The sequence below is a fragment of the Pleurodeles waltl genome, chromosome 7, assembly GCF_031143425.1.
Source record: "Pleurodeles waltl isolate 20211129_DDA chromosome 7, aPleWal1.hap1.20221129, whole genome shotgun sequence".
Lineage (NCBI taxonomy): Eukaryota > Metazoa > Chordata > Amphibia > Caudata > Salamandridae > Pleurodeles > Pleurodeles waltl.
Window position 1 is genome coordinate 1,148,296,332 of NC_090446.1, and position 23,678 is coordinate 1,148,320,009.

General features: G+C 44.7%; 1 protein-coding gene across 6 annotated transcripts in view; it reads right to left on the reverse strand.

Annotated features, from left to right (window-relative positions):
* Positions 1-880: 880 nt before the first annotated feature.
* RHBDF2 (rhomboid 5 homolog 2) overlaps positions 881-23,678 on the reverse strand; it is a 339,409-nt gene continuing 316,611 nt past the window's right edge. For all 6 annotated transcript variants that reach the window (XM_069200232.1, XM_069200228.1, XM_069200230.1 and 3 more), the window contains 2 exons: positions 13,497-13,650; positions 881-3,145 (listed from right to left, as the gene is read on the reverse strand). In XM_069200232.1, the coding sequence (XP_069056333.1) occupies positions 2,726-3,145; positions 13,497-13,650 (574 nt within the window). In that variant the 3' untranslated portion in view covers positions 881-2,725. The remainder of the gene's footprint in view (positions 3,146-13,496; positions 13,651-23,678) is intronic.

Here is a 23,678-nt window from a genome sequence, read left to right on the forward strand (position 1 = left end):
ACCGGAAGAGAGGCTGACCTAAGGGTGCCTATCTGGAGGTGGTGACTGAATTTAGAGGCTAGGGATGTTGGAGAAGCAACACGAATGGCTATGTGAGCAAGAGTTAGTAATTTAAATATTACACGTTCTTTCACAGGAGCCAGTACGAAGAACTGGGGAAATATGATCCCACTTCCAAGTGCCTGTAATGAGTCTGGTTGCTTTATTCAGAGCCACTTGCAGTTTATGCGATACCTTTATAGGGGGCCTAGGTAAGTACTATTTTCGCAATCTCTTTGTAATTGAACTAGCACTAAAACCACTGAAGTGTGACAAAAGGAATCAACAAAACTGAGGACCACATGAATCAATTTAAGCTGGGATCAAGGACAAGGTGTTCATCAGGTATCATGTCTAATGTACGGACCTGGCACTAAGGTGTAGGGCAGGGGCCCTCTGAAGAGAGCCAATCTAGATTGTACACCAAGGGAGTTTTCCTGTCAGTATCTAGACAACTATATTCCCAGGAAAGGGGCAAACGAAACAGGTCTATGGTTAGGCAATTTAGAAGCATTCAGAGTAGACTTTTTTATACTGAGGAAATAGTGTGCTGGACTAGATTCGGCTGGCTTCTTATTTATGTATATTTTTCTCTCTTGTCTTTCTTGCCTTTTTAAGGTTAGCCTAAGATCATTCCACTGCCCTTCTTCTGTGTGGTGGACCTGAAAATCCCCACCGACAGCAGGCCATCATCACCTCAGAGAAGTGCTCTATGGAGTTTCCACACTACAAATGTCAGAGTTTGTGCTTAGCTATGTGACAATTAAAACAGTGAAACATAGGTGTAGCTGGCCAGACTTTACATCTTAAAGACACAGAAGAAAAACAATGACAAGTCCAATATGTGTTTCATTTTTATTAAACAAAGTGTATCTCCCAATACAGTCAGACAGGCCCCTAAAAACAGGCCTTCAAAAACACCTTAAGGTGCTGTGGATACAAAGATTAATGGAGAAATTGCACGAGTTAGTGTGTAGAAATTAGGAGATGCTTCATTCGATATATACATTCATATAAAACACTCTTGCTTCATGTTAAATAAATAAATAGCAGGACGCCTGAGAATCTCTTGATGAATATGACAAGACCAATAATCTGCCATGCGCTGTGCAGGATGAGAAAAGATGGCACTGGGCTAGCTCAAGGTACCTTAGAAGAAGAGCCATCCCACCACTGGGCTGGTGAAGAGGGAAGAGATGCAGCCTACATACAACACTTTGAGATGAGGAGAAAGTTGACAAACCTATGCACGAGTAGATAAAGCTTTCTCGGCAGAAGAAAGAGAGAGTAGCTTGCTAGTAAACAGCCTCACTCATCCAAGCAACAGGATTCCTTGCGTCTTGGGAGCAAACACGTTCATCAACTGTGGATAAAACTTCAGCCTCTGCAAAATAGACTTCACAATGATCCCAAGGTCTCTAGTGCAAGACTTAATGATTGTCAACTTTGTGGCAAAACTGGCACACAGCTTTGGCACATTTCTTCAGGGCAGGCTCAATGCTGGTGGAGAAGATGGTACTATAGTGGAGTAGCGAGGTACAGTAGCAGAGCAATGGGTGGGATCCAATAATAGATTAGTGGGTGGTATTGCAGTTTTGAAGTGAGGTACACACTGGAATGGTGCTGTCTGGGGTCTGTGTTTTGATTTTGCAGGGTTGGAGGGCACTGGGAAGAATTCATGTAGGTCCTACTACTGAAATATTAGAGGTGATGCTGAGGATTAACGAGGTGCAATAGCAGTGCGAGTCATAGCCTCTAATTTCCAAGACCACTGTAAGCCCCAGTGTGCACTTGGCTAAAACAGGAAAAAAGTGCTCAACACATAAGAAATCCATGGTTCGAGCAGCGTAATTCCTAGTTTTAGAAAAGCCGTTGGTGCTGTTCAGATTCTGGTACACTGGGAAAACCCGATGAGTGTCTAGTGCAAAACAGTGAGTGATGCAGCTCACAGTCATTTCTCTGGCAGTAAGGCATGTGAATAGGACCTTAAACGTTATAGGTTCAAACCATTTGCCTACAACCTGCCATCAATGCATCTGCAAGCACGGCTAAAAAGAGCTTGCCCAGGGTTTTGTGAAACCTTTCTGGCCCTGCTTTCCATATGGATGTGCTTCAGAGATTAATAGTCTCTCTTGCTGCACTGATCTGGGTTATAGAGACCCTTCTTCCTTTGATCATAAGTCATTTGGAGGGCCATTTGATGGTTGTGTTGTATGGTATTGCCAGATCAGCCTCCTGCACCTCGCTTCACCCCTTCTGACATACACAGTTTTGGCGTGGACCTGTGTCAAGGATCTCATTACAGTGCATTTTGTCCTGATTCACAAACTGAGATGGTCGGCTTTTTGCTTTCTGCCCCTACCTCTATTGACAAGGTCACCATGGCTGGACTCCTTCATCTCAGTGTTGGCCAGCCCATTGGTACCTGCAGCTGGCAGCCACCGAGTGTACCTTTACAGAATGGCAGTGGTGACTTAGGTCAATCTTGTTCCAGTGGCAAACAAAAAATGTTTCATTACAGACTTATTTTGGTGCCAACTACACATTGTTCCCGCTTCGCGTCCCTCACCCACACTCAGTGAGGACTCTTCAGTCACTGGTTGAGCCCTCTGCAGATCCCATTTCTTTGGTCAGTGGGTAGAAGGAGCCATCACATTACAGCCTCTAACCTTCACTCCTTGAAGTGTTAGTGTAGGACCTGGTCCAGGTCATATTTCTCGCAAAACTTGCTGGTAAAGGGAAGGCAAGTGAGGTACTCAATCCAAGGCCAGTTGATTGGGTGGACATACAGCCAAATGACCAATGACGTGAAGAACCCCAGGAAGAGGATAAGTGAGACAATGATCATCACACGCTTGCGGTACTTATCAGCGGTCCCAAAGGTGATGTAAGGCAGAAAGGCAAAAGAGAGAAGCAAACCACTCAGGAAGCCAAAGATGTGTGCTATGTTGTCAATCCAAGGAAGCAGGCCAAAGGCGAAGAGAAACAGGAGGGTTCCTAGAAGCTTGAAGAAGGCCTTCCAAGGTTTGGCCAGGATTTGCCAGCTCTGAAAAAGCTCTACAAAGAGGCATGCCAGCAGGCCGAACTGGGAACCGGCAGGTCCCACCTGTTGAGGAAAACCAGAGAAAGTCAGAAGTTTCAAATATCTAATCAATGGTACCAACTTTGAAAATGCCAAAAGGGCAAATTTAAGCCCAAATGATAACATAAAATCTGGTCACTGTTTCTGCACTGTTATGGTATGCTGCGTCCAATACAGTATCAATGCTCAGCATTTTTAGTAGTCATTCATGCGAGTTTCATATTTGGTTACCTTCCTAATGTCTTCTTCATGGTTAATTAATTGATGGATCATAAATCTTTGAGCTTAGTTGGTTCATTCAACAGTATGCTACATTCAGACATATTATTTTGTGCTTCCTTTTATGATTTGATAGGGCACATTTCCCTTGCACAATCATGTTCCTTATTAAAAAATAAAAAAATAAAAAGTATGTGCGATCGTAAGCTCCATGTGGAACGGGACAAGGGGTTAAGCTTAGGATAAACAGGCTGTGAAGAGAGAGTGCACTAGACTTGGGGAGACCTCCAGACATGAATGATGGAATAAGTCAAGGCTTGAAGCTCTAGTAGCTAGTCAGCTGCAACCCTATAACAATGCAGTTGGTGCTCATGGCTCTGCAAAGAGAGATAGGAGCTTCGCTAACATCTTTGAAATGAAGTACACTGAAGCCTGGCATATAGCTCTAATGCTGACATTGGACGGCTTTTAGGGGGGGGGGGCTGTTGAAATGATAGGTCTGAGAAAGAAGGCAGCATGAGTTTGGTAGGAAAGATCTGGGAAGAAGTGACAGGAGGTTAAGTTACATATGACAGGAACCAAATCCCTGGTGCTGTTTTGGGGAAAGGGAAACCAGAGATCTGAAAAATAGGGAACATGAACTTGGGCTTTGCCATAAAAAACATGCAAATGGGGGGGGGCATGAGGTCAGGGAGGGGGAATGAGGTTTGGATGGGGCACTCACAAACTCAGGTGATAGGAGATCGGATCTTGGAGCTTTGGAAGTGGAGTGGATAGACAATTGGGTACAGACAGTCAATGGCCACACTTTGGGATGAGCTTGGAAATTTTGGGGGTAGGAACTTGGAGGGTTGATGAAACGGGGGATGGTAGCTTAGGAGTGGGCGAGGCTGTGCTTGAGCAGAGAGCCTGAAAATAAAGGGGGCAGGTGTTTCAACTGAAAACTTCAGAAAACAAGCAAAATTTGATCTAAGTGCTCTCTAAGAGGGCAAAAGCCTAGACAAAAATCCTTAAAGGGAGTTTTAGACCAAGGACCCTTGGAAGGGAGAGCACTAAACTAGGGGTTTTGAGAAGCCAGAGTGCAGGGCGCAAGCCCCAGTCCTCTGAAAGTAGATAAAGGATTGTGAAGAATTTTACCTTTGTAAAATCTTTTTTTTTTTTTTTTTTTTTTTTTTTTTTTAAAGCAGGCTATTCGTTACTGATATGAAAACCTGTAAGTAACAGGAGCTGCTACTTTAATAAAAATTGGCTGACATGCTGCTTTATTTATAACTGTCATGACAACTGTGTTTTTATTTGCTCTAGCACAGATTAAGGAGTTTAGAGAGCTCTGAAATACTCGAGGATCGTGTTGCTCCATCTGAGTTTAACCATAGACTTTTAGGAGGTCTATTTAGGTCAGAAGGAAAACCTGTCTCATAGGGACTTATTGTGAATTTGGACCTTGGGATATATTTGTTTGGGTCAGAGAGAGAATGGCTGGCCCTCTGGGAAGTTAGGTATGATGAGCTCGAGTGGAAGACAAAAATAAAAGAGGGAAATTTACTTCAAGCAAGAGCCTGACATCTAATTACCTAGATAGCATGCATCAGGACAGTGCTTCATGGACTAAGGAAATTGGGGCAGCTGGGCAATTCTTGTAACAAGTATTGCCTTGTTGTCCGTGGATGATTGGGAATTGTATACTGCTTCAAGATCACCTAATCCTACTAATCGCCTTTTTATGCTTTACTTCTCAAGAGGAAAGTGACAGACAGCAGGCTAGGCTCCCTCTAGAATGGATGTCTCCAACCAGTTGATTGCGAGCTACTAGTAGTTCCCAGACCCTTTCAGAGTAGTTCACAGCCTGGAGTTCATGTTTAAATGGGCACAGGGTCACATTTTTCTTTTTAAAGTTAAGTGAAGACTGCATTTATGTTACATTGTCATCATCAGGCTGCAGATAGCAGGGCCTGATAAGGAGCAGTGCTGGAGTCAGATTTATGACCCAGGGCACAGAGATGAAGAATTGAAGCCCTGAAGTTTTTAAACCTTAACTAAAAGTCAATGTCAGCTCTGTATTGGAGCACAAGAACAAAATGGTGTTTCTCAATACTTTTAGATCGGAGAAAGTTAAAATTAAAATGAAACATTACCTTAATGATTAAGTTGACTTTTCATTTTAATGTTCTCAATTTTTTTCAAATTGTTGCATTTAGAAACACTAGTCCTCTTGCTCCCAGTAGAACACTGTGCAATAATTAGAACTGAAAAATACAGTCATTTTTTTAAATGGGAGAAATTTAAAGTGCAGAAAAATGTCAAACATCATTAACATTTTTGCACTTTAAATTGCTCCCATTTAAAAACATGGTTGTATGTTTGTGTTATACATGTAACTGTGCCACATATGGCAAAAGGTATGTTCTGTGCTACAAATAAATTCAACACAGGCTCTGTTACCCATACACATATAGCCCATTTATACGTACACATGTTCATACATCCCCAAAGGCCACTCATTCACTTACATACACACACACACACACACACACACTGCAGCCCTGTCATAGTACACCTAGTCAAAGTATTTAGTTCAAATCATAGTATCTGGCTTTATGGACATCAGGCTGAAAGTCAAGGAAGCTGGCATGGAGGTGTCTGTTAATAATGCACAAGTTGTTTAGCCTTTAGCAGCTCACAATGATATGCACTAATCAGAAGTAGTTCTTGCTACAGAAAAGGTTGGAAACCCCTGCTCTCGAAGATTGGTGTGGAATAAAAAAAATTAAGTTAAAATTAGAATAGCATGCAATAAATGCAGTGTTGTAATTTTGACCAAAGTTATAAAACTTTAATTCACAATTAAAGGTTTTATAGTATAGTCAAATATCCCAAACTAATTTATGGTTCTCGGGAGATCTAGCAAGAGAGAGTCCTACTTTGTTCTGGTGGACCCACATCTGGGCATTGGCTTTTTTGTGTGCCTACCGAAGTTCAGAAATGTGGAGAGAATCCTCTTTTGCAGTGATCAAGCTGTGCAGTGAGACTACAGCTATTCAATGTCCCAACTCAAATTACCTCCTCGCTCCAGATCATTATGGACTCTGTATTCAGTCCTGAACTTTTTACCAACACATGACTGATTTCAGGCATTAGTCTAATTACTTCAATGGAAATAAAAGAAGACTACATCACTCAGATTGCCATGCACTATACAGGCAGCCCACAACTCGAGACAGTCTAATGACCTGGAGGGAGGTGGCTATCCTAACCCTGGCCGAGCCAACGATCCTGCGAACATGGTCCAACTCCTAGATGCACTTAGAGAAATGGGTGAACACGACTTTGTGGGTGTGACAGGACCTTCATTGTCAGCAGTTTAACACCAGGGAAATCACACCAAGGTGCAACCTGGTCTGAACACTGTATTGGGAACACAAGCAGCACACTGGTGTCAGAGGCAGGAGGAACACCTTCGGCAAACCATAATGCACACTGACTCAAGTTGTGGTGTCCTCAGTTCTTCACCGTCACATCTGGCTTCAGGAGCAAGGGCTCATCTCTTCTTGTCCCTCAGCACAGGTCAGTGAAAGCCCCACTCTCAGCAGTGTTGCACTGGGTAGTGACACCAGTCTCCAGTCTTAGCAGCACTCATTTCTTCAGAGTGATTCTCACAGTAGCCCTCAAGCAGCAGGGTCTGCATTCTGTGAGCTGATAAGGAATGCTCTCAGCAGGGAAAGCAGTACTGTGCCATCCCTCCTTCAGTTTGTGCAGAAAAGGCTTTCATGGCTACAATCTTACATTTGTCCAGTATTTGCGGAAAGGCTAGAAATCTTCTTGTTACTATTCTCTGGCTGGGCACACAGCTTTCTTCCACTATAAGTCAACGCTGGATATATTATTTTGGCTCACAGAAACAGCTTATATCCCCATACACCGATTGAGGCTTCAATTGGAACCTCAAGACTGTTATAGTGATTACATGTTTTTGAGGAATCAAATTAGGTTCAAGTGCCTCTTGCTCAAAGTTCAGTTGGTCTCTTTGCAACAACGAACTTCCCATAATATCTAAGAGCCCAAGTCCCTCTGTGACTGCAGACATCCCATACCACAGGGCTTCTAGATTCAGTCTACAACCCTGCAGCCAATCAGGAATTTGATGCCGTGCTTCTGCCAGAGTTCAGTCCCGGGGGTGATGGATGGGCACTTCTTCAGGTTTCTCTCACTGTTGATTCTTCATCGTAGGTTACAGGGGGACTTATCCAAGCTGCTCTTACCCAGCAGGGTACATGCAATGGATCTCGCCCTGTCCCACTTCGTTTTAGTATTCAGAACGAGACAGGACACCTGCCTACAATGGTATGCGCAGGGAGAGAAAGAGGGGTGAGCAGCCTAAAGGCATCCCAAGCAATGGACGAGACAGCAAACTCAATGCCTCCGCTATTTAAGCAGTACTAAAGGTGCGGGAAAAATGGCTCTAGTACCTTCAAGTATTAAGTAGCTGTGTCATGGGCTAGACCTGTGGTGGTATGTACCCATGTTATAAGTGGTTATACTTTGGATTGACCCCCCCATCTCCAGCAGAGTCCTGCACTGCTGAGTAAAACACAATCTCACGTACAGCTCCCTTTACATGACTCAGGATGGGGACCTCCTCTGCAGGAAACATGCCCGACATCAGACATTGGAAAAGCGGGAGCAAGGTGACAGAGAGAAGTTCACCAAAGACTTTCAGATCTAGAAGTGCCACACCAACAGTAGATACAAGAAGTGAAGACGAAATGAGCTTAAGTTTGTGTGCAATTATGATCATTTACTGTACACGGTCCGGGCAGCTACAGTGGAAGAGTAGGCACTCACCCCACCTTTACCTGACCTACAATCGGACCGGTGTTCCCATGGATAGGACCCTCCTTTCATTCTTTCATCGTTACCAGACACCAGTAAAAGCGGGTGAGGTGGGGACAGATTCATCATAGCTTGGGTATACCATTCTACAGCCGAATATAAAACCTATCATATAGTCACACCAATGTATCTTTTCTCGGTACCCAGGCTTCACTCACATACTCCGGCCAGCTGTTGGCTCTGAAGTTCGTGGATCATGTGCCCTGCTAGTCCCCCTGGGGAACTACCTTACCCAGCCCCACTGCAGAGACTACGCCGCTGCGCGACGGTGCGTTAGCAGGCAGGGGGCAGTGGCTGTCTCCCTCCCAGGGAGCCATGAACCCTCCACTTTGGCAGCTTGAGCAGGGGTGCCACTGTGCAGTTCAGAATAACATAAAACATCTACAGCTCGGTTTTTAGGTCCTCCGAGGGTGACCGGACACGGTCTCCAAACAGCAGCTCGTAAGTACCACTGAACAAGGAATATTATGATGGAGCAGTGAGGTGAAGAAACAAATGAAACACAAGAGCATGGAAGGAAGGAGAGGGGCGGATGGCAGAGGGAAGGATGAATTGATGGATGGATTGATGGCGGGAGGGAAGGATAGATGCGTGATGGTTGGCAAGGTAGATGGATGCATAGAGGCTGAGATGGAGGGCTAGAGATGGATTGAGAGAATGGTGGCTTGACAATGGCTGGGGAGAAGGATGGATGGACGGAAGAGAATGCATTCAATGAAGAGCTAACGGGTGAATGTATAAAGACAAGGAGAGATGGGTGGATTTAGAGAAAAGAGTGAATGGGTGGCTGGAAAGATTAAGAAAATTACAATTTATCGAATGGGTGGGTGTACAGAAAGATATATACATCGCAGGAGAGAAGGATGAAAGAAAGAAGGAGGGAAAGAACAAGAAATGATGGATGGAAGAATGGATTGATGGGTAGATGGATACAAGGACAGACGAAGGGATGGAGAGAAGGAAGGAGAAAAGGAACATAGAAAAAGACTGAAATAATGAACTAGAGAAGGAAAGAAGTGAAAAAGATACTAATAGGATGGAGAGAACGTAGGAGATTCCGTAATTCCATTTTGGGGTAGAAGTCGTCTGAACGCCTCCCAGGCTCACTCACCTCATTCACTGCCATTTGGGATAAATTTGGAAGTGGGATTATTTTATTTTTCTGACGTCTCCCTTGTTCCCTACCACTGGCAGGGAGGGTGTACAGCGCAGATGTGTTCCTATTGCCGTGGAGAGAGTGCATGAGTAACACGCCTCCTTTGTACTAATGGCTGTTTAGTGCTCAGAGCTGTGTTCCGATGAGAGGCTGTGCATGCTGTTTAGCGCGCTTTCGTGCTGCCGAGGCCTGCGTTTCTGATGCCGAGGGTCAGTGGGGTACAGCACAGCCCGGTGTGTAAAAATGGAACAGGCGTCAGTGGCTTTGCCGCTCACTCATTACTTTCATCACTCTATCCATGCCACATCCTCCCCCTCACTCATCTCCCTTCTGAACAAGTTGCACTTCTCCCTCCACAAGTCGCCTTTCGCCCTCATTTTTCTTTTTGGTACTGTGGCCACTCTCTAAAATAGTTTATGGTTTTGCCCACTTGATGCCCAGCGCCGCCTCCCTTGATGACTACGGCTTCCCTTCCAACATTTCTTCTGGTCTCATTCTTTCATGGCCATGATACATTATACTCCTCTCACCCCTTCGTCGCTGCCTCTCTCTAATATTTTGTCTGGTCTTCTACCTCCCTTCTCAAGTCCAGAGCTCCTCCTGTTCACTGTACCCCACTGTCCCAAGGTTTCCATAACATGAGACGGGCTCCGAGGGAGGTTGAAGGAGTGAGTTCGAAGCTCATCCCATCGGTTGAACTCCAGGGTAGGTTATCAACATTGTCTGCTAACAACCTTCTCAAACGCCCCCTCAATCCCGGGGCCTAAAGTTTCGCTGCAGGCGCCCATTGCTCGGGACAAACGGATTAACAGGAAGACAATGAGCCGCCTAAAGCCCTGTGGTGTCACTTGCTGATACTAATCTCCATCAAAGCCTCCACAGGTGCGCTCCATGGGCAGGCACGTGCAGGCTGTGCACGTTGAAGTCCTCGCGGAAGGTAACCCGCATGCCATGAATACACCTGGCCTCTGCGCGGAGGTCAAAGGTTACTTTCCTGTAGCACCGTGGGTAACTTCCTCAGACTTGTGAACAGAAGTCCAGCATTACTAACTATCACCTAACAAACATTTTAAAACGTTGCTTTCTTTCACGGCGTCTGCTGGGGGTATTTAGACATTGTGACATCGTTCCCTTAAAAACCTCTAAGTGTCTTTCAATACGGTGAGCATTATTAGCTTGTTTTCTGCTTCCCTCTTTTGTGCAATATATTTTTCCTGGAACCGAGAGAGGGTTATTCAAGAAAGGGCAAGAACAGAACATTTAATTACTCCTCTAGGTAATGAAAGGGCTTAAAATGCAACCTTGTTTCCAGGGAATGCTAGGAGTCGTAACCCTCGCTCCGCAGTACAGCCTGAGATGTGGCTAGAAAGAATTAGCTTTGAAGGGAAAATCATTCCTAACATTAACGCCGAGGCAGTGGAAAATTGTGCCATTGCCAAGGCAGTCTACAAACTTTTCTCCAATCAATAGCCCTCATATATGTTGCCTCAACATGTGTTTAGAAGTCAGAGTATCAAAAGGTCACCGTGAAGAGGTAGAGCTACATATGGTCACGAAAAAGGCAACTCACCAGGGGTCCAAAATGATCTTAGATCGAGGTAGCAGGGTCTCAATTTACGAAGTTATGAAAACCCCCTGGGACCTGACCACGCATGATTTAGACCACCACACTTCCCTCCCAAGGCCAGAGAGGCTACGAACATCACCCGACTTTTGTGTACCTTGTCAGCTTAAAACTCTTAGGGTTCAGAGGGCTCATCCCTTGTAATATGTGAGCTCCTTACGTCCTATGTGTACTAGTCTTCCCCATATCTGTTCGATCCATAAGAAAATATATTCCCCCAGATCTCTTATCACTCAATGTCAGATGTGAAGATACCTGGATGAGCCTTCACAAGGTACCTTGTGGTTTGAAGGGCTGGGCCCTTAAAATCCAAAGAACCATTTCATAAGTGAAGTCTCTGGTTCACTTAAAAAAAAAAAAATGTTATAAATATTTAATCTGCTCAGAGATTTCCCCATTTGACATACTGGAGGTTCCTTAGGGATTCTTATCCATTACACCTCAATCTCTTGGAAGATACACCCCTCATCTTCACTTGGTATCCAGGTGGTCTGTAACTCTCTGATGTGTCTATGCCAGGGGTCTCCAACCTTTTCTGTAACAAGACCTACGTACGTTCAGTGAAAATGTTCCAGAGCAATTAAATTATTAGTGCTGTAACAGTGACCACAAGTGACCACATGAGACAAGATTACATTACTTGCCATCAAATGCAACATTACCATCAATGGTTACCTCAGAGTAACAGTCACTGTTGCCAGTTAAAAAGGGTTGTCAATATATAATGCCTCTAAATGGGTAATGCACAACAACCATAACTTGCCCCTGCCAGCAAGATAATGAGAAGTATCACCAACACTGCATGATTCATCACAAAAATATAAGTTTTTAATACATTTTAGAAATTAAACAATATTTATCCGAACATCAGTATATATGAGTTCAGGAAATACACATTTGTTTTCTTGAATAGACACTTGCCAATTCTGGTATACATATGTTAATTCAACTGAGTGAAAACCTCTAATTTAGAAGGGTGAGCTGCAAAGAAGAGAGCTACCAATAGCTCACGAGCTACTCATTGGAGAAGCCTGGTCTATGCATAAAGCCCTAGGAGTCTACTCTATACATTGTGCTCTTCGTCAAGGGATTTTGATCCTTGAGTGTTAGCGGACTGCACAAAAGGATGAAATCAACACGCTTACTTTTCAGTGTCTTCTTCTCTGTCAGGGCTTCAAGAATGCACCTTATAATGGGCTTTGGCACCCTTGATGTTTAAGTAATAGATCACTGATATGGAGGTCTGATTCCCTCAAATTGTAATCTATTTCCACTCTACAGAGAAGCATGGGAGAGACAGTGTTTTATTGGCCCGATGGGCTACATCTGCCATCTGTTGATGTTCAAAGCATCCCTAGCTGCACCAACTCTTGAGTTTTTAAGGTCTCCTCAGAGGACCTCACAAAGTGAGAGATCGTCATAAATCAATATCTTAAGCAACTAGATCTCGAAGGTTCTTCATGTCTTAATGTACTACATTCCATCTGAGAACCCTCATCCCTTGATGTAATATATTGGCCTGAGGCATTATCTCAAGATTTACTTGATCCCACTAAAATTTGCAACATCCAACATATCACATCTCCTTAGATCAGTCACAGCTGGTCAATTTTAATATCCTCATAGGCCTCTTTAGGTTACGTAATTATTTCTTTAAATCTCTTCATATAACTTCAGAAATCTTACCAAGTAATGTGGCTGACCTCCCTAGGTGTCTTAGTCCTTGATTTTATATGATTCCTCATAACAATAATGGACTGTGGCCCCTAGGTCCCATACAACCTAAGCTGTGTGGGAGTCCCCAATGTCAAGTTCTTGAAGCATTTAATGAGAATGGACCATGTCATAGCCTTCCTAGTTTGACACAAGAGTTCTCCCATTGAAGTTCTGTATCCTTCAGGTTTTTTTCTCTTGCAAACTCTCTTTTCCAACCTACACTGATATCCATTATATTCCTAAATATCTGAGAATTTTACGTCTAAAAGCTGAATTTCAAGTGCACGCAAAACCTTCTGTCTATACTTAAAGCGATTCTTACGTGAGCGAATCATATTAAAAGAACATTTGTTTAAACACATGTAGTCGACTTAGCAATGCCTTCATATGTTAAACTTGAGCTTCTGCATCCTCCAATGTACTGGAGAAATCTAGATCTTATAAAAATAGCTACTAGTTTCACTCAGTCATTGATTGTGGGGCCCACTGTTCCCTCATCCTGTGCTCTATGTGAGTGCTTATAGGTCACTGGTCTTATTCATTTTAGGATCTGGAATACACATACATATCCTCACCCTTTGACCCACTATGTGTTAAAAATGTGTTCTGACTCCAATGCTGTGGATCTACCCATTGCAGTAACTCTTGGTCTTGTTGGAGCTCCTGAATTCTTGGTCTACTTTCTTGGCCCATTAAAAGTCAGCAGATCTCTCATCCCTTGTTTTCACAACCTTCCCACCCTTCATGCTCTCCTCATCGAAAAGCCTTACCTCTGCTCTGTATGGCAGGAAGAGCGCACTGGCTAGGTTACCAGTAATCCCACTGAGGATGTAAATGATGGAGATTCTCAGCCAGCCAGCTAGCTTCTCAAGATCCCTGAGCACAGTCATCTGGAAAATTACAGAAACCAAGCAGTGGATGATCCTATAGGAACCAAAATAGAAATGCTTGTTATTTAAGGAATTACCCCTGTATCCACTTTCCTCCTAGCAGGCTAAAATGGACCATCTAGATTGTGGCGTTATCCATCATCAACATTTATTAACCTCGAATGTCCCCTAGTCAGCTGCAGAACACTCTGCAGACACCACAAAAAAACATGCAAGGCCCTTGCCCACCCCTTCCCATTAGGAACCATCCAAAAAACAAGTTTAGGGTGATGTGATGAGTGAGATATCACAATAACAGCTGTCGTTCTGACAAACATTTTTACAAATATTATTTTACTTTAGGACTGTTAGTCAAGTTAAAAAAAATATATACATATTTGTTTTTAATTGCATGAAGCAAACATTTACATCATAAAATTAATGAGGCAAAGCATTATTTTCTGTTATACTAATTAGAGTACTCACTTAGTAAAAGATCCAAATACACAACTAGTGCAGCTGAGTGCACATTTGCTCCTACAGTTATGATGGGAATGTGTGGCTTGCGTGATGTGCTGTTTCCTAAGGACCTCAAAGTTTGAGGGATTGAATGTCTGTAGGAAAGTAGCATCTTTCTTGGCATGTTATCCCCAATTTCTGCCTGATTGTCAGTGTGTTTTGACTGTGTCACCGGGATCCCGCTAGTCAGGACCCCAGTGCTTATGGTTTGTGGCCCACATGTCAGTATGTTTTCCTGTTTTGTCAGTATGCTGGACTGTGTCACTGGAGTCCTGCTAATCAGAACTCCAGTGCTTATGCACTCTCTCGGTTTCCACATTTGTCACTATAGTCTAGTGACTACATATTTCACTCCAGATTGGCATACTGGACCCACCTTATAAGTCCCTGGTATATAATACCTAGGTACCCAGTGCATTGGGGTTCCAGGAGATCCTTATGGGTTGCCGCATTTCCTTTGCCACCCAAAAGGAGCTCATACAAACACTTCTTCAGGACTGCCATTGCAGCCTGAGTGAAATAGTGTAAGCACTATTTCTCAGCCATTTTCACTGCACCAGGTCATTTATAAGTCACCTATATATCCAACCTTCAGACCCTGAAGGCTAGATGCGTAGTACCTGTGTGTGAGGGCACCCCTGCACTAGCATTCCAGGCGAATTTTCCTGACCTTCGTGAGTGTGGGGACGCCATTATAAGTGTGCACTACATATAGGTCAATACATATATGTAGCTTCACATGGTAACCCCGAATATGGCCATGTGAGGTGTCTAGGAACTGGAAATTGTACCCCCAATCTGAATCTGACATTGGGGGGCCAAGTCAATGCACCCCGGGGGCTCCACCATTGACCCCCAGTACTGCCAAACCAACCCTCTGAGGATTCCACTGCAGCCCCAGCTGCTGCCACCTCACAGGCAGGCTTCTGCCCTCCTGGGGCTTGGACAGCCCAATCCCAGGAAGGCAGAACAGAACCCCTGTTCCTTTGGGACAGGGGTGTTAAACCCTCTCCCTTTGCAAATAGCTGTTAAGGCATGGGCACAGATGGTGCCCTCCTTGCATAATCCAGTCTACACTGGTTCAGGGACCCCCATTCCCTGCTCTGGCATGCAAATGAACAAAGGAAAAAGGGGAGTGACCACTCCCCTGTCCATCACCACCCCAGGGGTGGTGCCCAGAGCTCCTCCAGAGTGCCACTGGGTTCTGCCATCTTGTTTTCAGGATGGTCAGGGAACTCTGGGAGCATCTGAGTGGCCAGTGCCAGCAGGTGACGTCAGAGACCCCTACTGATAGGTCCATACCTGGTTAGGTAACCAATCCTCCTCTGAGGGCTATTTAGGGTCTCTCCTGTGGGTGTTTCCTCAGATCCGGATTGCAAGACTCCAGCACGAATCCTCTGCTCCACCTTCTACCGACGGATCAACCGCAGAACTGCTCCAGTAACTCTACAACGGCAACAAAGTATCCAAGAAGGCTGCTGCAACTCTAACTTAAGCTCCTGCCAGTAACTGCAACAGTTTCTAGGTCATGCACGCTCCGAGGACTGCCCGTTTTCATCCTGCACCAGAAGGACAGAAGGAATCTCCGAGGAGTGACTAAGCCGATTCCCTGCTTCAGCAGGCACCTCTCTGCAGCGACGACCAGTACTCTGGGTCCCCTCTCCTGATGACGAGGGTGGATTCTGGAACACAGGTGGTGGACCGAAGTGACCCTGACTGTCCAAAGGTCCAACTTTCCAAATTTGGTGGAGGTAAGAGCTTGCCTCCCCGAGCCAGACAGTACCCCTGTGCACTGTGTGTTTTGCATCTCCTAGGGCTTCTGTGTGTTTTTCCAAGGAATCCTTTGTGCACAGCATAGCCCAGGTCCCCAGCACTCTATCCTGCGATGCTAAGCTCCCTAACTTGTTCTCCGGTGGCGTGGGATCCCTTTGTGTAGTGCTGCGATTACCGCGATTTGCAACTCCTTTGTCCCCATGTCCTGGGACTCCTGTGGGTGCTGCCTGGTCTTCTGAGGGCTGTGTGAAGTGCTGAGAGCCCCCTCTGTCTCCTCAGTCCGAGTTGAGACCCCCAGGTCCCTCCTGGGCCCAAGTAGTGTCTTTTCCCACCAAACGCATCTTTTGTGTGAGCTAAGGCCCAGCCTGCATCCATCCAAGCAAGAACTCGCAGCGGTCTTCTTTGGTGCACCTCTGACTTTTTCTTCCAACTGGAGGTTACACTTTTGCACCTTAATCCGGGTTAGAAGGGGCTCCTGTTACTCCTGGACTCTTCAGCTGTTCTTGGACTTAGTCTCCTCTCTCCGCAGGTCTTCAGGTCCAGGAATCCATCGTATCTTGCCGTCTTGCTTGGTTTTTGCATAATTCTTTATCATGACTTCTAGTGTGTTCTGAGGAAACGTGCTGTACTTTACTCCTGCTTTCCTGGGCTCTGGGGTGGGGTACTTCACGTACCTTTGGTGTTTTCTTACACTCCCAGCGCTCCTCTACACACTACTCTTGCCTAGGTGGGAAACCAACATTCACATTCCACTATTCTAGTATATGGTTTGTGTTCACCCAGGCCCATTGTAACCTATGGTGATTTCCACTATTTTATGACTGTTTACTTACCTGATTATGGTTAGTAGTGTATATTTTATGTATAATACTTATCTCCTAAGGGAGTATAGCCTCTAAGATATTTTTGGCCTTGTGTCACTAAAATAAAGTACCTTTATTTTTGGTAACACTGAGTATTGTCTTTCTTGTGTATAAGTACTGTGTGACTAAAGTGGTATTGCAAGAGCTTTGCATGTCTCCTAGTTCAGCCTTGGCTGCTCTGCCTACAGCTACCTCTAGACAGCCTGGCTTCTAGACCCTGCCTACACTTCACTAACAAGGGATAACTGGACCTGGTATAAGGTGTAAGTACCTTAGGTACCCACTACAAACCAGGCCAGCCTCCTACAGTGTCAAGGCCTTAGTGGTTCCCCCAGAGTCCCCATATGTTTGTGAATTTCCAAGGGGATTTCCTGTTTTCGTACACCAGTTTCTACAGCCATGCATTAATTTTAAGGACAGAACAAAGGAGGTTCCCACACTCCCTAGCAATATCTTATTTTGCAATCATCAGCCCCAGAGTGCATAAAGCAAGTGTGCATCGGTTAGGTCAACATCAATAGGAATACTTAATATAACAAAATTAAGGTGCTGTTGGGATAGCTATGCTACGGAGCTTAGCAAGGTCACCTCCAATGCTAATTGCATAGAATTGCATCACCCTGCAATTCCAGATTGTGTGTATGAAAGTGCCGTCTCTGTCTGTACATTTTAAACATCTGCCTGAAGGTGCAAGTCTCATCTTGTACAGCATAGTCCTATTATTGAAAGCTCTATGTACAATTTTAAAGTGTTTCAAATGTATGCTCACCTAAACGGCAACTTACCTGGCATGCTTACCAGTCCACCGCCTCCAGGGGGTGATGTCTCCCACCTCCACATCACTGGTATATTACTTTATTCACTACAGTCTGGAAAATGGCAGATGCTGTACCACTGTTCAATTTCTCAGATAATACCTTGCATTCTAAAGAGATGGCTACTGCATGCTCTAGTAGTATGTATTTAAATCCTTGAGAGGTGTTTATTTTGTATGCATCCTGCATTTGGTCATATGTCATCAACACTATACATGTCACCCACTCTGGAGGTGCCTTTACCACCCCCTATAGGAAAGCCCTTTAACCTGAGCACACCTTCCAACAAGGCTCCCACCCGTACAAGGATTTCTTTTGTAAGCCTTCTGCATCAGTCTGTGCAGTCATTGTTTTGTGCCATATTTTTACAATCAACTGCATAATCCCTCCTTTAGATTATGGAAAAGGGAACTTTTAAGAAATCAGGGGCCATATGTACAAACACATTTTCCCATAGACACAGAATGGGTAAAACCCTTTGCTACATCTGGCCCCAGGTCTCTTGATATTGGCTCTGATAAGTTTCTCTTTTTTTTTTCTTTTTTTTTTTTTTTAAAGATGAGCACAAATTGGGATTTTGGGAGCTACTGAAATTTAAGTAACTGTTTTAAGACAATGCCATAGGTCATTTCGGTATACTAGGCAAGTTTGTTTCATATCCATATATATTCTATTATCTAGTGGTAGTCGGCACTAAGTAGTTATAGTTAGGACCTAGTTTCCATCGAAAAAGCGTTTTTTTGTTTTGCTAAGAACTTTGGCGCGGTTTGATGAATCTTCACGAAATTGTCAAAACTTATACTTTGCTAAGTTCAACTTCTGTCTTGAAAGTTTCAGGGTGATCTGACAAGCAACAGCCGAGAAAAAAGGGGGGTCCTAAAATGCATTTTCCCCATTCATTTTTCCATAGGACCTTTAGAAATGCCTACAGCCCGAACCACTGAACGAAATTACACCAAATTTGGCACAAAGGTAGATTCTGTTGCACAGATCATGCTTTTTGAGATTTGGTGTAAATCCGTTCAGTAGTTTTGGAGTAATTTAAGGCTAAAAAATACTGATATATAGGGGCGCGGATCCTCTGTGGATCGATTTATGCATCACAAGAAGAATCTGATTGGCTGGCTGCAACCTGACAGAAAAGTTGCAGCCGCCATTTTGTTTGTCGCATCGGCTCAGGGATGGGAAAAGGAGAGAAGGAACACATAGAGGGGTCAGGATACTTGTATCCTGACCCCAAAGGATCCCTTAGGGACCCTTCGTGGGCAACAACTGCCCAATTATTTTTTTCTTCATCCAATTCGCGGACCCACAGATGGATCCACGGATCCCAAATTCGCCAATCCACTTGAGGATTCACAAATCCATAGATTTATTTAAAAACAAAACAAAAAAAACCACCCACTGTATCCAAATTCATGTTGTGCATGGCCAAAGGACATGCGCAGTTTGGGTGCATGCAGGAGGGTTGGCCCCTGGGCTGTGCGCATCGCTGCTTATATTCACGTCTGTGCATGCCAAAAAAAAAAAAAACATAGAAATTTACTAAACAAATTCAAAGGTTACAGGGATGTTATAGTTAGGTTCTGAAGTTACTCACACAAAACCTTAGAAATTCAGCATTTATAGTTATTTCAAGTAACTATAACTCACGCCCTAATGAAACTATAACTTGCGCCTTCGCCATGCGCAGCTAATTACTTCACATTTGATATCACTGATGACACCTTCTTTGGCATCTTTGATATTATCACTGCAATATTTGCAATACAATTATTGATCGGAAAGCTGTGCATGGCGAGGGCGCGAGTTATAGTTACCTTAGGGTGAGAGTTATAGATACTTGAAATAACTAACTATAACTGCTGAATTTCTAAGGTTTTGTGCGAGTAAATTCCGAACTCAACTATAACGTCCCACTACAAACTTTTTCCTTTTTTTCATCCCCAATAATTGTATTGTATTACATGAAGTTGTAAATTTAATGTTTATGTCTGGTCCCAAATAGTAGGATTGGAATCATGCGAAACATTAATACCAGCACGTGTGCTACAGCTATAAGGGTAGTAAAAATACAAATTATAAAAAGAATGCCACCTGCATAGAGTGTTTTGTCATGCTTCTTGAATCCACTTATTTGAGTTGTAGACCTAATCCAACAAACCAAGAGTGGAGAGAGTGGATATTCAAGCCTTGTTCTTCTCTCCAGTGCAAAAGAATCAGATAGCTTTCCATTCACTGTGATCACTACCATATATAAGAGGTCTACCAAGGCTCTGATCACTAGACCCACACCAAAGTACTCAAAAGGTCTAGGTACAATTATTGCCAGGCTCCTTTTTTTCACATCTAATGAATACATTTCCCAAAGGGTTTGTCTTGTCCTGTCCAACCAATTTTAGAGTCTGTGTAGGTTAAGTCTCGCGGACCCGATCATGAAGCATATTTGGTCCATGTGCATTAGAGTTGCAATCACACTTAGGAGTCTACTTGCCATAATTATAACAAGTACTTTCATCTCCATATTAAGGAGTAGAATCTGATGGTATGAGCAGCATTGTGATGACCTAGGTTTGCCATTCTTATGGGGTGTGTAAGGTCACCATTTAGTTCCAGCATTTTGCATTCCTCCTTGAACATGTCCAGTCACTAGGAGCCCTAGTTTGGATGCCAACCACTTAAGGGATTCTGCAAGTAGGCCATTAGGGCCAGGGACCCATTCAACCTGTGGCTCTTGAATGGCGTGTGATATTTAATTAATCTCTATGTTACTGTCTATGGCTTCCCTATCCTCCCAAAAATGCTTTGGAAGTCACAAGTACTCTTCTGTTTCCCTAGTTGCATGCAGTTCCATATAGTAACTGGAAAAAGTCTGATCCATGTGCCACTCTGTGCACACCATCACCGCCTCATCATCAATACCTTCTCTCACTCCCTCATCATAGATGACTTCTCCAACCCACCTATCTAGCCATGGCAGCGGTTGACTTGCCTTAGTTCCCACTTCATGTAGTTTCTTTTGTGTGCTCATATAATGTATTCTGGCATTGTTTCCTACCTCATCCCTGTGATCTATATGGACTTGTCTCAGCAGCCAGGTATCTCTCTCCATGTGACAGGGGCTCATGAGTATCTAAAGCTTGGTTATGCTCCCTTCCAAAACATGCCTCACCCTTATTTTACACCTATTATATCTTGGGCTGTGTGTCTCTCAGCACTGTCTTGTACGCCTCCCATCACCTGATGCCTGACTGCACGGATCCCACTTTCTCTTTAAAGTAATTAATAGTCACTTCTCTGGAGGCTGAGCAGCCTCCCTGTAGAAGGCTGGCCTAGCTTATAGTGGGTACCAATGGTACTTACACCTTGTGCCAGGTCCAGTTATCCCTTATTAGTAGATTAGTAGTGTTCTAGCAGCTTAGGCTCATAGAGGTAGCTATAGCAGAGCAGCTTAGGCTGAACTAGGAGACATGCAAAGCTCCTACTATACCACCTATATCATATAGGTACTATATCATAAGAAAGACAATACTCCGAGTTAGTAAAAATAAAGGTACTTTATTTTAGTGACAATGTGCCATAGAAGGTAAGTAAAATACACAAAATATATACACAAACCAAAATCAGGTAAGTAAAACAGTCAGAAAGAAGTGCAAACACTGTAGAATACAATAGGATGCAATAGGCCTAGTGGCAACACAAACCATATACTCTAAAAGTGGAATGCAAACCACAAATGGACCCCAGGCGTAGTATAGTGTGTAGACGGTTGCTGGGAGTGTTAGAAAACACTAAGGGTGTCCAAGAGACCCCACCCCAAGTCCCTGGAAAGTATGAGTAAAGTACTACTATTTCCCCAGAAACACACTAAAGTCGTGATAGAGGATTTTGCAAAGACCACAACAGACTGCAAAGCACTGGAGATGGATTCCTTGACCTGAGGACCTGCAAAGGAAGGGGACCAAGTCCAAGAGTCGCGAAGGTGTCGGGGGGGAGGGGCAGTAGCCCACTAAACCCAGGATGAAGGTGCAAAATGGCTGCCTTTGGATGGAAGAAGCTGAAGATTCTGCAACAGCGAAAGGTGCTAGGAACTTCTCCTTCGTGCAGAAGATGTCCCACGAGTGCTGGAGTTTGCAGAGTTGTTTCCTTATCAAAGTACCGCAAACAAGCCTTGCTAGCTGCAAGAGTCGCGTATGAAGAAAAAGGGTCCTGCCCGGGCCCAGGAAGGACCAGGATGTCGCCACTTGGGAGAGGAGACAGAGGGGGCATTCGGCAACGTAGAGAGCCCACGCACAAGAAGGTAGCACCCGCAGAAGTCTTTGAACATGGGTTCAAGAAGTCTGAACACGGCGGTCGTCTCAACACTGAGAAAGAGGGTCCCACATTACCGGAGATCAACTGAGGGAGCTGAGCGTCGCAGGACAGAGTGCTGGGGACCTAGGCTTGGCTGTGCATGCAGGATTTCGTGCAAATGTGCACAGAAGCCCTTGTAGCTGCTGTTCACGCGGTGCACAGGAATTACTGTCTGGGGAGGCAAGGACTTACCTCCTCCAAAATTTGGGAAGTTGGACCACTGGACAGTCTGTATCACTTGGGTCCACCACCTGTGTTCCAGGGGCCACGCTAGTCAGGATGAGAGGGGTCCCAGAGTACCAGTGATGCTGAAGTTTGGTGCCTGCTGAAGCAGGGGGAAGAGTACGTCGACCCACAGGAGATTTCTTTGTGGCTTCCAGTGCAGGATGAAGGCAGGCAGCCCCCAAAGCATGCACCACCAGGAAACCGGCGTGAGGTATGCACCTATCAGGAGGGGTCTCTGACATCACATGCTGGCACTGGCCACTCAGAGGCCTCCAGAGTGCCCTCACACCTCAGGATCCAAGATGGCAGAGGTCTGGGACACACTGGAGGAGCTCTGGGCACCACCCCTGGGGTGGTGATGGACAGGGGAGTGGTCACTCCCCTTTCCTTAGTCCAGTTTCGCGCCAGAGCAGGGACTGGGGGTTCCCTGAACCGGTGTAGACTGGCTTATGCAAGGAGGGCACCATCTGTGCCCTTCAAAGCATTTCCAGAGGCTGGGGGAGGCTACCCCTCCCCAGCCATTAACACCTATTTCCAAAGGGAGAGGGTGTAACACCCTCTCTCAGAGGAAATTCTTTGTTCTGCCTTCCTGGGACTGGGCTGCCCAGACCCCAAGAGGGCAGAACCCTGTCTGTGGGGTGACAGCAGCGGTAGCTGCGGGAAAAACCTCAGAGAGCTGGTTTGGCAGTACCCAGGGGCCATGTGGAGCCCCGGGGATGCATGGAATTGGCTCCAGAATACCAGATTTGGAATGGGGGGACAATTCCATGATCTCAGACATGTTACATGGCCATATTAGGAGTTAACATTGTGAAGTTACATATAGGTATTGACCTATATGTAGTGCAAGCGTGTAATGGCGTCTCTGCACTCACAAGGTCCGGGGAAATGGCCCTTAACTATGTGGGGGCACCTTTGCTAGTGCAAGGGTGCCCTCACACTTAGTAACTTTGCACCTAACCTTCAGTAAGTGAAGGTTAGACATATAGGTGACTTATAAGTTACTTAAGTGCAGTGAAAATGGCTGTGAAATAAGGTGTGCGTTATTTCACTCAGGCTGCAATGTCAGTCCTGTGTAAAGGTTTATCTGAGCTCCCTATGGGTGGCAAAAGAAATGCTGCAGCCCATAGGGATCTCCTGGAACCCCTGTACCCTGGGTACCTAGGTACCATGTACTAGGGAATTATATGGTGGTACCAGTGTGCCAATGAGAATTGGTAAAAGTGGTCACTAGCCTATAGTGACAAATTTAAAGGCAGAGAGTGCATAAGTACTGAGGTTCTGGTTAGCAGAGCCTCAGTGACACAGTTAGTCACTACACAGGTATACACATTCAGACCACAAACTATGAGCACTGGGGTTCTGGCTAGCAGGATCCAGGTGACACAGGCAAAAACAAACTTATATACATGTAAAAACGGGGGTAACATGCCAGGCAAGATGGTACATTCCTACACAATCTCCCCCCCCCAAAAAAAAACGAGGGACAATAAGGCTAACCTTGCCCAGATGAGTCTTCATTGTCTAAGTGGAAA